Source organism: Rhamphochromis sp. 'chilingali' (genome assembly GCF_963969265.1).
Source record: "Rhamphochromis sp. 'chilingali' genome assembly, chromosome: 18".
In the NCBI taxonomy this organism is placed as follows: Eukaryota; Metazoa; Chordata; class Actinopteri; order Cichliformes; family Cichlidae; genus Rhamphochromis; species Rhamphochromis sp. 'chilingali'.
In genome coordinates this window covers 16,153,618-16,169,486 of record NC_137945.1, presented here as the reverse complement: position 1 = coordinate 16,169,486, position 15,869 = coordinate 16,153,618, and the positions used below count along the sequence as shown (strand labels likewise).

Genomic DNA, 15,869 nt, shown 5'->3' with positions numbered 1-15,869 from the left:
TATATCAAAACTTGACTAAGAGAGTTCAGGCTGTGTTGAAGAATAAATGAGGTCGTACCAAATATTGATTTTTAAGCCCATTAGAAATGTATAAACTCTTATTTTTGCCTCATATAATATATTTCCATATATGCTGACATGTGAATAATGAAATTGCTGGACTAATCACGTTTTCCTAGCAGAACAAAAAGAAAGGAGGTTTGGCTCAAGACTTGTGCACAGCATTGTCTTTCAAGCGTCTTACAGACACCGTCCGTCAGATTGACAAAATCCTTTCTTGATGCTTGGTGGGCTTTTTATATATCTATCTATCTCTCTATCTCTCTATCTATATATATCTATATAGAGATAGAGATAGTATTCCGTATTGGAGTATTCCATTCCAATAGTTTCCGGTATTATGTACATTTATGGCAGTTTAGAAACTAAACCAACACATTTTGGACAGCTTATCGTTCCCTTCAGTCACCTTGTGCCTCTCTGAAGTCGTTTCCTCGTGTATCTTTGCGTGTCTGTGGAATGATAATTGGCGAATCCTCTTAAAGCAGCAATGTTTATGATGAGACATAAACAAACAGCGAGGAGCAGAGAGGGTTTCCGGCCGTCACGGTGCTGCTTTCCTCTGCGAGTTGTTGGGGTAAACCCTTACGTTTTTTCTTCCGCACCGATGTGATGACAGCGTTAGTGTAACACCGTTACCTCATGCAGACATGCAGGCTCCTCCAGATTCCTGCTCCCATTGGCAATGACTACGAATAGAAAACAAAGATTTGTCGGGCCATCGTCAGTGTTGAAGGATAATGTTGTCTTTGTGCTGTAGAACAAAATCCGCAGCAAATCCAGCAACGTGGATATAAAACATGTATCATCATAATGCTTTTTGTCACCTCAATTCCTGGTCCAGCTTATCGTTTTCATTTATTAGGCAGGCCAAATCCCACAGACAACTATGAATCATTTTAACTTTCCACTTCCATAACTCCCCTCTGTTGTTATTTTTCCTCTCAACAGGATTTAAGAGTCAAGCTGGAGCATGAGAGAGAAAAACGGTATGTTTGAACCTCTGTATTGTTTTTTCTGCTCTTCTGTCCAAGCCTTTACTCTGTGCTTCGGATCTTTTTTGTGTGTTATGCTTTGCCATGCCTGGGACTTTGTGTCTAGAGGAAATCACAGTTACATGCCAGAGGAGCATAAAGAGAGGGAAAATTTCTACTTTGACATTTAGCCGAGGCCTTATGTTTCAGGCTCGGATGGGCTGTTTAAGAGGGAGGAGAGGGGGGAAAAAAGAGAAGAGGGTCAGAGAGAGAGGGAGATCAAAAAGATGCAGCGAGAGCCAAACGTTTGAGTACAATGCGCAGACTTCCAGGCACACCCCAAATTAATGCTTCATCTTGCGCGTTTTCTCCTGCTTTCCCTCCACATTTTTCAGTCACGAGACATTTGTACTCGCTCACACGGCCAGCTTTTCACTTACTCAAGAGGCAGAGCTGGTTACTCAAACTATTTGGAGACAGTCTAGCAAGCAGTTTTTTGTTTTTTTGCCTCATAGTTTGTTTACCCAATGGGATGTTTAAAAAAGAGAGAGAGAGAATTTCTGACACTTAACTTGGTGTTGGTCTTCATTTTGTCCGCACTGGGATCCCAGCTCTGTCATGCCACGCACGGATGCTAAGTTGGGTCTCGCAGCTCTGGAGGAGGTCCACTGGTTCCACTGGCAGACTCTGACACTCTAAAACAGGGGTCCCCAATCCCAGTCCACGAGGGCTGGTGTCCCTGCAGGTTTTAGATGTGTTCTTGATCCATCACAGCTGATTTAAATGGATAAATTACCGTCTCAACTGTCTTGAAGTTCTCCAGAAGCCTGGTAATGAACTAATCATGTGATTCAGGTGTGTTGACATCTAAAACCTGCAGGGACACCGGCCCTCGTGGACTGGGATTCTGGACCCCTGGTCTAAAACTTTACTCAGGAGCCCGCAGAGACTGAACTGAAGTGACAAACACGATATGTTCTGTTAACACTGGAGGGAAACTGACCAGAACCTACTGCAATAATTGCCTCGATTCATCAGAATATAGACGAGGGGAACGGGCATCGGTTCAGTGATACTGTGATAAGAAAGCCACAGGCTCAGAGGAGTGGGAAAGAGAAGGAAAGCGGCGTGCTCGGCCAGCAGAGCACTGCTTCACACTGGGCCTTTTCACTTTTTCACAGCCCTAATTGGCTACTGCTGAGGAAGAGACGAGTTTTTCATGTTCCTGTCTCTGTGTTTCTGCGCCCCCCCCTCCGCCTCGTCTCGCAGTCTTCCCTTTCTCACGAGCTCCCTTCACTCCACACTGCTCTCTCAGAAAAGACAGCCAACAGCTCACTTTAGAAGATGCCATTCATAGACTTGAAAGGAAAATCTCTTTTTTATTTAATGATTTTTTTCTTTCATCCGCTTTGTCGATTCACACCCTCGTCGACCTCTTTCCAGAACAGAAAAGGATCGAAATCACATTAAAACCTGTGTAACTTAAATATTTATTTAACGCAGCTTTAATCAATATTTCTGTATATTAACAGGGGATCGGGTAACTCGAGGTATGCGACAGTGAAAAGGGTCACTCGGAGAGACAAACCCTCTGAGAATTATTAACAGGCTACAGTCAACACCAGCTCTGCAGAGCGTTGCAGGATCTTTCAGCTCACTGTTTTGGTTTTCCACATCAGGTGGTCTTAAAAGCATGACTCGATGAAAGCTAATGTTGCGTTTATGACTAATAGCTGTGGGTTTTTTATTTAAATAAAATAAAAAAGCAGTTTTGCGATTGTGAACTGATTATTTAAAGTAGGGATGTCAAAGTCATTTTACATTGTAATTCATGTACATCCTACTTTGATTTTAAGAGGGCGGGATCAATGAAACAAAGTGATAAATGTGTGATAAAACTGTCTCTGGAGTCACTGTAAAAAAATATATATATAAAAGCTGTAAATATTTTTTTTTTCATTTAATTGCTACTTAATTATTGTGGTGTAATATGAATTGCAGTAGGAGATTTGTATTATAAGAGTAGGTGTAAAACTGTTAAAAGTTCTTATATTCCAGAAGGACGGATTGAAGTCTCTTTTTGGAACGATTGTGGCCCTCGGGCCTCATGTTGAATACCCCTGGTTTAGAGTTAGCAAAACCTTTTTTTCCTTAGTTTAAGCCTCTAAACGGGGCTTAAACTGCAAATACTCTCAGCTAAGTAAGAAAGCAAAGCCTAAAAAAAAATATAACCCTCATAAAAAATTCAGTGAATGGAAACTGAACTGCATTTCTTCGATCTCGATCTAAAATCTCTTTCAGCACAGACCCTACGAGCCGGCTTATTAGATTAGAAGAAGAAAGAAAATAATCTGAACTTCCTTTCATACTCGAGCAGCTACTATCAAGACGATCTGACTGCACAGATCTAATCCCAGGCTGTGCGGTGAATAGCATTATATTTGAGGGTCCTCTACCTAACTCGAGGTATCAGGAGTCCCTGAGTCAGGATGATCGTGTTGTCCGTCCACAGTGGAATCGGATCCGATGGTCTCTCTCTCTCTTTTCATTGGCAAGCACTGAAGGTTTGGGGCAGGAAATAAGAGCTGTAGAGCGACTCGCTCTCCCCCCTACCTCAAGGTCTACAGCCAGAGAGAGAGAGCGGGAACAGAGCCAAACCTTTTTTTTTTTCTCTTAGTGTTTATATTATTGTGAATTTTTTTTTTTTTTTTTTTTTTTTTCCCTCCACGAGACAAAAGGGAAAGAGAGTGCGCTGGGACGTGTGAAAGCATTCTTCCAACTCTGCAAACCTCTGCGACTGAGTGTGTCCGCATGCAGAGGAAGAAAAGCCATATCTTTTGGAGCCGCATCCTTGTACAAGCCCCCCAAACCCCCGTCCCCACATCCCTCCAGCTCTTTATCGCACACATCATCACCAAATCTAAACAGAGACGAGGAGTGTTTAGCTGTGCCGCCGCTTGCCTCTGATCTGCAGCCTCCCCCCTTTTCCCAGAATCCATCCAAATGAGGGAACCAATGAGCGGTCATTAAGATAGGCAAAGCTTTGGCCTCTGATGAGGAAGTGATGGGATAAAAACAAGTCCCTTTTATCAGGATACTATAAAGAGATAGTAGCGCTGCAGATTCTTCAGAAGCAGAGAGTGAGGTGGGGGTAGATGGTGGTGTTGGGGGGAGGACAGGACAGGAGTCTCTCTGCTTCTCTCTCTGCTTTATTTTCTCAGGCTGCCTCCCCCTTTATTTTCTCTCACAGACGTCTGTAAATATCTCCATGTCTCTGTATCTTTCACTCTGTCACTCTTTAAAAGACGAGGGAAAGACACACATCCTGCTGCTTTTGCTGCCGCTCCAGATTTTTCCCCCCCTTTCCTCTCAGGAAGTTTCCCATCTGCCTTTGTGCTGGCTTAGCGGAGAGGCCCAATGGTGTTGAAACAGTGGCCGATGCACACACTGATTGGGAAGCACACTCATGCATGTAAAGTTTTACAAACACACATGCGTCTCATATACACACTCACAACAAGACTTTTGCTGATAAGGTCGGTCTCGGACGGGAATACACGTAAGCATACAGTAGATAAGCACAGACATGCAAGTGGAGAGTATGTCTGCACTTTCTGTTTTCACTGCACTGATTAATGCCCTCTTAGCATCTCGGTGGCTCGGCTCACTCCTCTCCTCGACCCTGCTGACCCCCCGTCCGTTTATCTTCTGTTTCCCGCTGCTGTAAAGTAAATGAAAACGGGTTCTTAGAGATTTATCAGGTGCAAGCTAATGCTACAAACCAGTAGCCAGCAGGCTGTCAGCTCAGCTGCAGCCAGACACAACATGACCGTCTTTCTCCCACCTCTGACCCGGCTGGCCTTCTCCTTTTTCCAGAATCATCCTGTTTCAGAGGCCGCTGAAGATCAAAGAGCTGCTGCAGAAAGTGACCGAGGCCTTTGGCCAGCAGATGGACATGTTCTTCATGGAGAAAGAGGTAAGAGAATGACTCGTGTAGCTGGCGTGTTACAGTTTTATCTGTTGTTTTTCGTGACAATCCTCCAGTATGCACTGCAGTACGCGTGTCCTCGAAGTGGCGTTACGTTTGTTTTCTCAAGCTGTCAAGATCCAAGAAAAGCTTTGTTTATTTACATGTTTTTTGTTTTTTATTGTGAAACCCTTGATGTCATACATGTGCTGCTGCATTCACGTGCTCGTGTTGCTGAACAATAGAGAATTGAAGCTCATGTGCTGTGTGCTTTCTTGTCCTATCAGCTGCTGCTGCCCCTGAAGACGCAGGAGGACCTGGATCAGGCGGTGCTGACGCTGGGCTGCAGTTCGGGGACCAATGGGCTGCTCAGGATACTGCTAAAGACTCCTAAAAACAACCATGTGAGTTTTTAAGATGCTCACTTTTGTGCAGTTAGTGGGAACAAAGGTGAATGAAGTCATCCTTTTTAGTTTTTTGGTTTTTTTGCAAAATGAGGAAACAAACTGCTTCCACACACGGTGATGTAACTGAACAATGAGGTAATGCTGTCCTCCCTTCCTCTGCTGAGCCGATTCCCTTTTTTCACTCTCTCCTACTTCCTGTGTTTCCAGTACCTACAGGTGAACAGCAGGGACAAACAGAGCGAGATGAAGTCATCGAGGTCACTGGGAGATTTGAAGGGCTCCTTGCTAAAGGGCTCAGAGAGGGTGCGCAAACACTCAACAGGTGAGCTTCCATGTTTTAAAAAAAAGTGTTTTTATGCTGTTTTTATTAGTTGTTAAATGTGAGAGGAGGCAGAAAAGCACTCTGCTGATGCAAAGGTTTCTCAGTCATGTGCTAAAGCCTCAAGGATGACGTATCAGTGTCACCTGACGATGCAGACGGCCGTCAAAGTCGCAGGAATGTTAATGGAAAAGATGGGGCGCATGCTTTATCGGAGTAGAAAATGCAAACCGGAGGTGAAAGCAGCCAAGGACTTGTCATGTCAAAGCAAGGACAAACTCCTGCACTCATGCTAAGCAACTGTCTGGCCGCTGTCTTTGGCCTGTTAGCTTTTTGTCATGTTAACTGTGACCATACTTGGATGTAATATGTATAAATATATAGTAGCTTTAGTATTCAAAGCACATGCATGAGAGCAGTTTCTGTCTTCTCATCTAAAACTGTGCACAAAAAAAACCCTTTTCTTGTCACGTCACACTTTGTAGTCCCCCCCCTCCTCGTCCCCAGGCATGTTTGGTTTATTTTAATATCAGCTCTGTCCAGAAAGGTCAGCGTCTCGGTCGTATCTCGGCCTCAGACACGCTCAGAATCAAACCGGTGCTCGCTCCTGCCATCACGTTTGCATCTTTGCATAGCAGCTGTGATCGCTCTTGCGAGCCTATCTTCGTCATGTGGCCGCAAGCGCATAAATCGTCCAGAATTATCGGCCCTCCATCAGTTTTTCTCCCTGCCAGCGAGGCACGAGTGCGAGACGAGGCGAGCGGGCCGAGATAGGAGCGCGGGGAGTAGCGGCAGATGAGAGGTGACGGGAGAACGGTCACGGTGTACGGCTGAGTGAAGACGAGATGTGAACCCGGGTACCTCGATGACGTATGGGAGCAGACTGTGGCGTCAGGGGGAAAGAGGCAGAAAAGCTGAACAGTCGAGACAAAGCGGTTGTAATTTGCAGCCTTCAGTCAAACAACAAGACTTTGATCGTATTTCCAACGCTTCTATTCGTCTTAGTGCCTTTTAGCCTCTCTGCGCTGTTTCAGTATTCCTGTCAGCCCAGTCTGCGATAGTTTCAGTAGATCTTTTTACCGTGACAAGGACGAGCGCTCAGTCTCCGCCGCAGCTCAGCCAGGAGAGCATTCGTCACAGTAATTGAGGTTAGAGGTGGCGGCAGTGTAGTTTAGTAAATCATTTCTCGCAGTCCTGGCACTGCTGAACTCGTACCCATGAATAACACTGTGACGCCGTTTTCTCCCCTCTGTCCCTCGTTCCCATCTCTTCATCTTCCCGCACTCCCTCCACTTCTCAATTTCTCCTCTCGCTCTCATTTACCTCCCCCCTTCCACCTTTTGCATTACTCATCCGCTCAACTTTAATTGTTTCATTCCCCTCTCTTTTATTGGCCGCCCCTGGTGCTTCTTTTCGTCACTTTCAGGTTCCCTCCACACAGGTCGGACGTCCCCGCCGCCAGGCAGCGTCCCTGAGGAGCAGCAGCAGATCGCCCGCCAGGGCTCCTACACCAGCATCCACAGTGAAGGGGAGTTCATCCCAGAAAACCCAGACCAAAGTGTAAGAGTCCATCAGCCGAATAAATGCTTTATGCATTGTTGCTTCTTGAAAAAGTTTGAATAGACTTCAGAAAAAAGATCTTTTTGATGTCTTTGGCAGGTTGACATTTATTCAACCAAATGTAGTTAATTTATTGTAGTTAATGCACTGAAATGGCCAATATTGGCTGTTTTCATAGATTCTTTTCCCATATAATATTTTGAGTTCTTGACTGGAAGGCTGAACTCTTGGGCAGAACTGTGTTTTTGTCGAGATTTAATCATCTGAACAGTCTTCGGTGATTCATTGTTTACTCTGCTCGTGTACTGGATTGCCCTGTATTGTTAGCAGCAGCAGAAGTACTAGCACTAATTTGATTTTACAAGGCTATATAGCCACATATAACATTTCTGTGCAGTATTTAAAGAGGATGTCAGACATTATTCAAACCCCTTCAAATTCTTAAGACGTGAGACAGTAACAAGCACAACTCCACCCGCACTGCTTGGTATGCTCTCTCCTGTATGATTGCATGCTCCGTGACCCTCGGTCTCCTTGTGTTATTGTATCTGTCAGATGTTGGATCCCTTTGGGAGTGCAGACAACTCGCTGTCGAGCAGCTGTCAGTCAATAGATCAAGCACTGGACAGGTGAGTCATCATGGAGCGGGTGATTTATAGCCCTCGTCGTTGTGGATTTATACAGTGGCTACTCAAGAACGTGCACTGTTTTCAGCCGATATAGCTGATAGCAGGCTTGAATTCTTTCTTCTTCTTTAATTTTTTTTGTTTGTTTTAAACCAGTGTGCTCAAAGTTTACTGCAGCTTTTTTTTTTCTCATGTGGTTTGTCATCCATGTGCATTACTAGAGTCACACATTTAAGAAAATGCATGACTAGTCATGCACATTGGGGAGTGTGTGTGATAAAGGTTATTTTCTGTAGCAGCACTAAACATATTGTTACGATAAACACCTCATTTGTGGGTTATGTGTTGATGTCAGAGGCTTAAAAGTGTTCCCCAGATGTCTGCAGAAAGTCGGTAGATTCTTTAAGTTCCTGCTGTTCCCTAAACGTCTTAAGTTCAGGCTATCAGTAGGAGCTGCAATTTATTGATGTTGCCTAAATGGCTCACATGCTGGTGATTGGTGTGATCAGCTGTTAAGTAGATGGGACGAGGTTGTCAGCCACACATAAACTGACAGATACGGATTCCTTCATTAATCTGTAATATATATATATGTGTACACGTCCTTGTGAGACATGGTTTGTATCACAGAGTGCTTGTGTACACACTTGGATGTGAGCGCCTGTGTTGCAACAGCCAGAGGCTTTTAGCAAAGTTTGTAAATGTGCTAAAGACCAGCGTAGCTTCCCTGCGACCCTTCCTCCGCTTGTCTGTGTGGAAAAGGAATCGGGTCACTTTGCTGTTGCCATAGCGACAGAACTCTTATCTGGACGCCTGGATTCCTCCGTTATCACGAGAGAGAGTGCGTGAGAGACAGACAGAAACAGAGACTGAGTGGGAGATGTGAGAGAGTGAGCAAGCAACATGCTGGAAAAACTGAGCCAGAAAATGAAAAGTGGCGAAAGAGTGAGAGTAGAGTGGGAAAGGCTGAGGAAAGAAAAGAGTGAATTTGAATCAAAGGGAGAATAAAAGCGAGCAAGCGTGGAGCTGACAGAGAGAGAGCAGGACGGAAACAGTTCTACCTGCACGAGGCTTATCAGGGCTCCAGGCTGCAGAACAATGGCAGGAAACGAGTGCATGGAACTTTTCCCTGCGAACGGGCATGCGTGCCCCTTATCCAGGGGTCTCGTGGCCCCGCGCCGCCCTGCGGTCAACAGAGACGTCACTCTCTGTCGGTTCGTCGGGACGGGGCTTGTTGGAAATGTCCAGGGAGGGAGAGAGGTTGGATGCACATACAGACATTTAGTGACATATGTTATATTGCTGCTAGTTCAGTGGCGAGCAGTTTGACTTTGTGAGTCCACAAATCTTCCTAGAGCTCAACTTTTCAAATTTTGCCACTTTGTTGTTTTACATCAGCTGTGAGTGACAGGAAGATAGTTTGAATACTAAAGCCATTCCCTGCGTTTTGTGCCGCTTTGCAGTCGAGCCCCATTCTGATGTATCAGGCCAGCAGCTGTAGCCAGACTTTGTTTGAAGATAAGGGGAAATTAGCAACTAAAAGAGCAAAAAAATTTTCAACTTTCCCTTCATGCTTTCTGTCATTTCAGCCCTCCTTACTCACAGAACACCCGTGACAATAATTACCTGAACCTTAACTTCGAATACAAAGGTAAGAGGGGACAAATCTTGCAGCAGTTTCTCTCCAATTCTAAAAATGTCTTTTTCTCAGCCCCCAGCTGCCAAACAAAGAGAGGTGTAAAAAGCGTGTTCGTTATTTGGAGGCTTTGTCTGTTCTTACTTTTTGCTGTGGTTCTTATAGCTCCACATTCAGTTTTACAGGAGAGGCTCTTGCTTATCTAGAGTGTTTCCCCTTGAAGAGAATGCTAATGAAAGTGGAGATTATATTATTTTAGGGCTGTATCTGTAAAATGAACAATGGGTTGTGGTGAATCTCGGCTGTGTTTCTTAAGTTTGATGAGGCGGTGAAGTAAGATAGTACTGCGTCTCTTCCTTTGCTATCTTCCATACACTCCCCCTGTACAGACCCCTTTATTCACTGCCTTTTTCTGTTTTACCTCATCCCATCTTAATAGATGTTGCTGCCCTGCCGCAGCATGATCACTTCCCCTCTCTTCTCAATGGCCCCCTGCTCATCTCGTCTCTGTCCCTGGGGTCCCGGTCTGTCCTCTTTTCCTTCAGAAGGCAGATCAAATGAAGCAGGATGAGAGATAAAGCCAAACTAGCCTCCGTGAACAGAGAAGCTGCATTGGCTCTCTCAATCTGGCCATTTCTCTTTCCCCTTTCAGCTCCCCCCATGCTGTAAATGAAAAAAAGAGAGTTCTGCACATTGTCTGTGCCGATGAGGGAACGTCATACTGTAGCTGCAGCAGAACTTGAAGACCCACTTGGGTACACAAGCACGTGCTTGCACACACACGCACCACCCTCCCAGATGTAAAGCTGTGTGGCCCTTCTGCTGAGGGCTACAGTATTTGTTTACCATTCCCTGTGAGTAGATTTTTCCTCTCCATCCCACTCTGCCAAACACAAAAAATAAGTCCGGTATCCATGGGATACAGCCACAAAAACAGCATGAGGGGAGGCAGTCATCTGACAGAACAGCTGCTTTCAATTCCAAGTGGCTCCGCTCCTCTCCGTTTATTGTGTGTTTGCTGTGTGAGGGGGGAGAGTGTCAGTGCTCTCATGCGTCAGCCCCCCCACACCCCGCCTTTAGTTACTGCTCCACTGTTCAGAGCTAATGCTAAGCTAGCGCACGCAAGCTGCTTTCAGTTTCCGCATTGGCTGCAGGGAGGCGGCCCCGTTCAGCGTGCAAAGAGCCGCGTTCCATTCTGCTGCTTCACAGCTGGATTTGACACATCAGGGATGAGCAAAAATGGGAATGCAGTGTCTTGAGTGCCCGTCCAAGCATTTAAACCGCCATTATTAGACTTAAAAAGTGGATAAACGCATAACTGTGAATCCAGAAGCATTGTTTCTGTCATTTGGGTGCAATGCGAGACTAATTGTTGAGGCTTTATTTTACTTGCTGACACCTCTCTCTGCCTCAATCCTCTCTTTTCAGGTCGTCATGGAAAAGGAGGGACTTTCCCACGCCAGTTCCAATTGCCAAATCGCAGCAAGGATTACGGAGATAGTAAGAAACCAGCTTTGCTTAAACAATTACAACAGCGCTGTTACACAGAAATAACAACAGAACATGTCTATAGAACAACACGGACACAGACCACTCTTTGTCCTGCAGTGTGGTCACAGTCTTCTAACTTCAGATGCATATTTCTTACTTTCAAACAAGATATTTTGAAATATTATCCTCTTTTAGAGAGTTTCTTTGCACCTCGTGGAGATTTATTACACTGCTGGCTCGCTGTTTCAGGCAGCTGCTAGTAATTGCTTACTCAGAGGCTAACCTTGGCTAGCAGTGATTTACGTTTCCCTGCGGTGAACCCAAGCTTGTATAAAAACACAGCGCCCTGCTTCCTGTCTGAAGGGAAGTGGGATGGAGTGGCGAAAGGCAGTCTGCTCTGGCTGGCCTCACGTTTCGGCCAAGAGCAGACTTTATGCACTGCACCTGTGAAGTTAACTGTGTGAAAACAGATTCACAATGCAATCAAGAGTAAAGTGTATGACAAGTCTGATTATGTTCATTTATGTGTTTTCAGGACGTAGGACACTTCCGCGGAGCTTCATGCCGCAGGAGAATCTTTTTCAGCTGGTTCCCTCCAGCCGCACTCGAAGCTATAATGGAGACAGCACGCTGCAGTACAGCGATCTGCGCTCACTGGGCAAAAGCTCCCAGCGAGGTACAGCCAAGTGTAAGTGATTCACTTGAAATCTTTTGAAACAGGGGGAACGTGTGCTCGACACTGTAAAATAATCTGTAATAGTTGTGTGTTTGGCTCATGTGACCAATTGCTATCGATGACCTCAATATAAATACAAAAAATGGACACGGGCAATCCAACTGTTAGTGGACATGTGCTGATCATTCGCTTGATTAAATATTAGGCATTTAATCTTTGAAAACTAAGCAGCTACTTAAAAAAAAAAAAAATACTGTACTTGCATTCTCGATCGCATAAAACAGAGAAAAGCAGAAACTCCTCACAGCAGAGAGGCTGAAACTGGAGTATTTTAGTGTGAAAGTGACTGAAAAATGTGAGAAAAATAGCTTCCACATAATTATGTGTTGACTAAACTGTTGATTTGCGGTGTTGTTCACTTCCACTTTGATCAGATGGTTCCTAATTTAAACAGAGGAATGACTGATTTCAATTATTCAAGATAAAACTTTTGCAGTTCCACTATTTCAGGGTTGTATCTTCCTTCTACAGATGCATTGTAATGTATAATATATATCAATGAGGATAGATGTAATGCACAGTCGTACTGTATGTCACAGGCAGAATTCCCCCCTCATCGTCCAAATTAAGCCGTTTTACGGGCTCACTAATCACATCTGTCCTCATTTAGTCTATACATCCTGCCCAGAAACTGTCTTCATCATAATACCAAAGCTTGGCTCATAAGTCTGTGGTCGATGTGTCCGTCTCTGGTGTCCGTCTCACCCACGCGCGACCAAACAGTCTAACGCAGCCACAGAGAAGCCTGCTGGTTCCAAAACAAAGTCCCGGAGTCTGAGCCTGAGAACGTGGGAGCCGCGCAGATGAGCTTTCTAGGCTTTCACAGTTTGTGTGTCTGTTGGTGGGTTGCGGTTCCACTGCTTGACTGTGATATCTGGGGTTTCCCCAGTCTAAGAAGGGTCTGCAGTGGGAGTGATTTAACAAATTGCGGTGCGCTTAACGTCTGGTCTCGGTGAAGTTGATGTGTGATCAGTGGAGTTTGACGTTTGCTTTAGTTTTTTTTATTTTTATAAACATGCTCTCAGATCCGTATATCATAGAGAAGCTGGCTGTCATAGGAGGCTTAGCAACACAATTAATTACTGAGGGGGGGACTCATAGTCTGGCGTTTCATTTCTGCAGCACCACGGGCGCCAGTCAACTGGAGACAGGGAAAGCTGCTGGGACGAGGAGCGTTCGGGGAGGTCTACCTCTGCTACGATGCCGACACAGGCCGCGAGCTGGCCGCCAAGCAGGTGCCGTTTGATCCCGACTGTCAAGAAACCAGCAAGGTGAGGGGAAATATATCAAAACTGTTTGGATTTGCATGAAGTTGATGGCATACGATGGGCTTTTTTAATAAATTGAAGACTCTAACTTTGGTTTTTCTGCTGCAGGAAGTGAATGCTCTGGAGTGTGAGATTCAGCTGCTGAAGAATCTGCGTCACGAGAGGATTGTGCAGTACTACGGCTGCCTTCGAGACCTCGACCAGAGAAAACTCACCATTTTTGTCGAGTTCATGCCCGGGGTGTGTATTCTGCGGGACATTTTAAGTAAATTTAATCACACTCGAGCAGCCCTTAAATTTCGAAAGAACAATTAACGTCTGAGAATGTGCGCGCCGGACTTGGTTTGGCTATAAAGATAGGTACTGAGACATTTTAACACAAACATTAAAATCAAACCCTTACCAGCCACATCTGCTAGAATCTATTTAGAAATGTCACCAGCTGTCAACAAACATGTCCTCCACGCAGTTGATGTCAGCAGAACAGCTCATTTTATGAGATCATATTCTCCCTAAATGAGCAACTTTAATGAGCTACTGTCGCCTGCGGACCCTGTCCCCGAGCCTGCTTTTAATATTTCCTGAGCTATTTTTTTTTTAAATTTCCCAGAGACGCTGAGTGTCTTAGTCACACATTGTCTGGAAATTGGAAATGTTTACGTTTCGCCAGAGTTGGCAGAAGCAAGACAGGAGGTGACAGAGCCAAGCTTTTGTGTGGCTGCGTGGCACGGCTTCACTGCTGCGCCTGACCGATAACACTTTAATGGCCCGAGGGAGGGAGGGCCGTGTGTCCCTCGGAGAGACCCCGAGAGCTCCTAAGGTGTCCCGTTGACAGCTGAAAGTGAGGAGGCAGAGGTTTTGTTTTCACCGCAAGTCCTAAAGTGCGTCACAGGTGTTACAGGATCAGGTCTTAGCTCCTGCCGTGTCCCCAGGAGGAGCGGAAAACAGGAAATTGAAGGAAATGCAGCTCACTGGTGCAGTTTGGACTCAAAGTCAGTCAACAGGCTTCTGTCAGCACGTTATATGCTTACATTCTTGGTTTTTGGCCTTGAGAATTGGCTTAGAGGCTGCTTTCACAAATAAACCCCAAACAAATTAGCTGGAACACCCACGTTTTCCAGAAAAATAAGTGTATGTAGATTTTTCTCTAATTTCGCATGCGTGTCCGTCCCATCCATTCATTCGCTCACAGGCTTTCTGTTTGTCTCTGTAGGGCTCGATAAAAGACCAGCTAAAAGCCTACGGAGCCCTGACGGAGAAGGTGACGAAGAGATACACCAGGCAGATCCTCCAAGGAGTCTCCTACCTGCACAGCAACATGATTGTACACCGGGACATCAAAGGTAAATGAAGCCGCAAGCTCGAAAAAGGCCAAGGTTGGATTTTAATTGGATTTGTAACCGGCAAACACTCACACTTGGAAATGCTTTTTTCAATGGGGTCCTATAGCAGTAGCTGCTGCAATAGGCGGGGGGTCAAAACTACAGATTCATTCATTTTCATTCGGGTTGACATTTCCTCATTTGGTCATTCGTCGTCTGCAGAACGTGCCTGGAAAAATGTGCTATTTTCAACTCCCCTTTGAGATATATTAGGCTTCGTGCTGGTGAAACTGGCTGTTCTAAAAATGCTCAGCACCGGACGGAAAGGTTTTGGTTTGGCTGCCCACAGCTTTGGGAGTTACTGGGTCGTTAAGCGGCGGCCAAGAAAGAGGGGAATATACTGTCTGGTGGGGGAAAAAGATAGTCGGTCTCACAGGACCAGGCAGGGCTCTATGAAGAGCACATGTGGGTGTGATCTTTCCACTCAAAAAGGCTCTGCACGTGTAATATACGGTGTGTTCATCTCACCACAGAACATTTCTGTTTTTGCAGTAAAAAAAAAAGGGACTTAAGCTTGGCACCACACGCACGTTCACATTCACTCCGGACCAGCTGGAAGTTTCTCTGAATTTATTTGCAAAGGCTGGAATTATCAGAGAACCTGTTGTCCTACGTACAGGAAACGTGCAGGCAGTGGAAGAAGCAGCTCGGGGCAGTAAAAAGTAAAGGTTATAGTTTGAGCCTCCAAGTTTCTTCTTTTGCAGCCTGCCAGTTCTTTGGTGGGGGTGGAGGGTGAGTGGCAAGTGGTGCACATTAGTCACTGATCAAACAAGCGGCGTGGCTGAAGGAAATGGGATAGACAGAGCTACATTCGGAAAATTACTAAGATAGGAGGAGAAAGGGTGTTGAGGTTCGACGTGTCTCTTGTGGAGCAGACAGTTTATTTAGTATTTCATTTTCTGAACCCAACGAGGCTTTTTCCTCAGTGTGAGAAAAGTGAAAGAAAGATAAACTTCCCTGTTTGGCGTAGCTGACTAAGCGCAGGATTTGTATAAAGACTGCTGAAAGATATGCTTTTTAAAAATAAGTCTGCCAGTATTCAGTTACCCAAACAGTCAAGACCTTTTGCCTTCTTCCGTCAGCTTGAATTGCTGGCACCAATCACTTTTTGCCCATAACAATAATTGCAACTCCAAATTGTCAGCGTCCCTTTGCGTCTGACAGCTCTCGGGAGAGTCCTGAATACTTTCAAGCTCGTTTTGTTTCGATCCACCAGGTGCTAACATCCTGAGAGACTCCTCGGGAAACGTGAAGCTGGGAGACTTTGGAGCCAGCAAACGTATCCAGACCATCTGCATGTCTGGTACAGGCATCAAGTCTGTCACTGGCACCCCCTACTGGATGAGCCCTGAAGTCATCAACGGGGAGGGATATGGGAGGAAAGCTGATGTGTGGTAAGGAAATTATTAGATAGAACTGTATTGATTGAAGGGGCGAACAATA

At 45.3% G+C, this 15,869-nt stretch overlaps 1 protein-coding gene across 2 annotated transcripts in view; it reads left to right on the top strand.

Moving 5' to 3' along the window:
• Positions 1–15,869, top strand: part of map3k22 (mitogen-activated protein kinase kinase kinase 22) — a 41,881-nt gene that overhangs the window by 23,205 nt on the left and 2,807 nt on the right. The window contains exons 5-17 of one of the 2 annotated variants that reach the window (XM_080865172.1): positions 1,012–1,049; positions 4,911–5,010; positions 5,289–5,405; positions 5,616–5,730; positions 7,169–7,287; positions 7,843–7,916; positions 9,503–9,564; positions 10,978–11,049; positions 11,576–11,728; positions 12,899–13,047; positions 13,153–13,284; positions 14,258–14,387; positions 15,643–15,820. In XM_080865172.1, the coding sequence (XP_080721298.1) occupies positions 1,012–1,049; positions 4,911–5,010; positions 5,289–5,405; positions 5,616–5,730; positions 7,169–7,287; positions 7,843–7,916; positions 9,503–9,564; positions 10,978–11,049; positions 11,576–11,728; positions 12,899–13,047; positions 13,153–13,284; positions 14,258–14,387; positions 15,643–15,820 (1,439 nt within the window). Of the gene's footprint in view, positions 1–1,011; positions 1,050–4,910; positions 5,011–5,288; positions 5,406–5,615; positions 5,731–7,153; positions 7,288–7,842; positions 7,917–9,502; positions 9,565–10,977; positions 11,050–11,575; positions 11,729–12,898; positions 13,048–13,152; positions 13,285–14,257; positions 14,388–15,642; positions 15,821–15,869 lie in introns of both variants that reach the window. The other variant, XM_080865171.1, reaches the window with a different exon arrangement.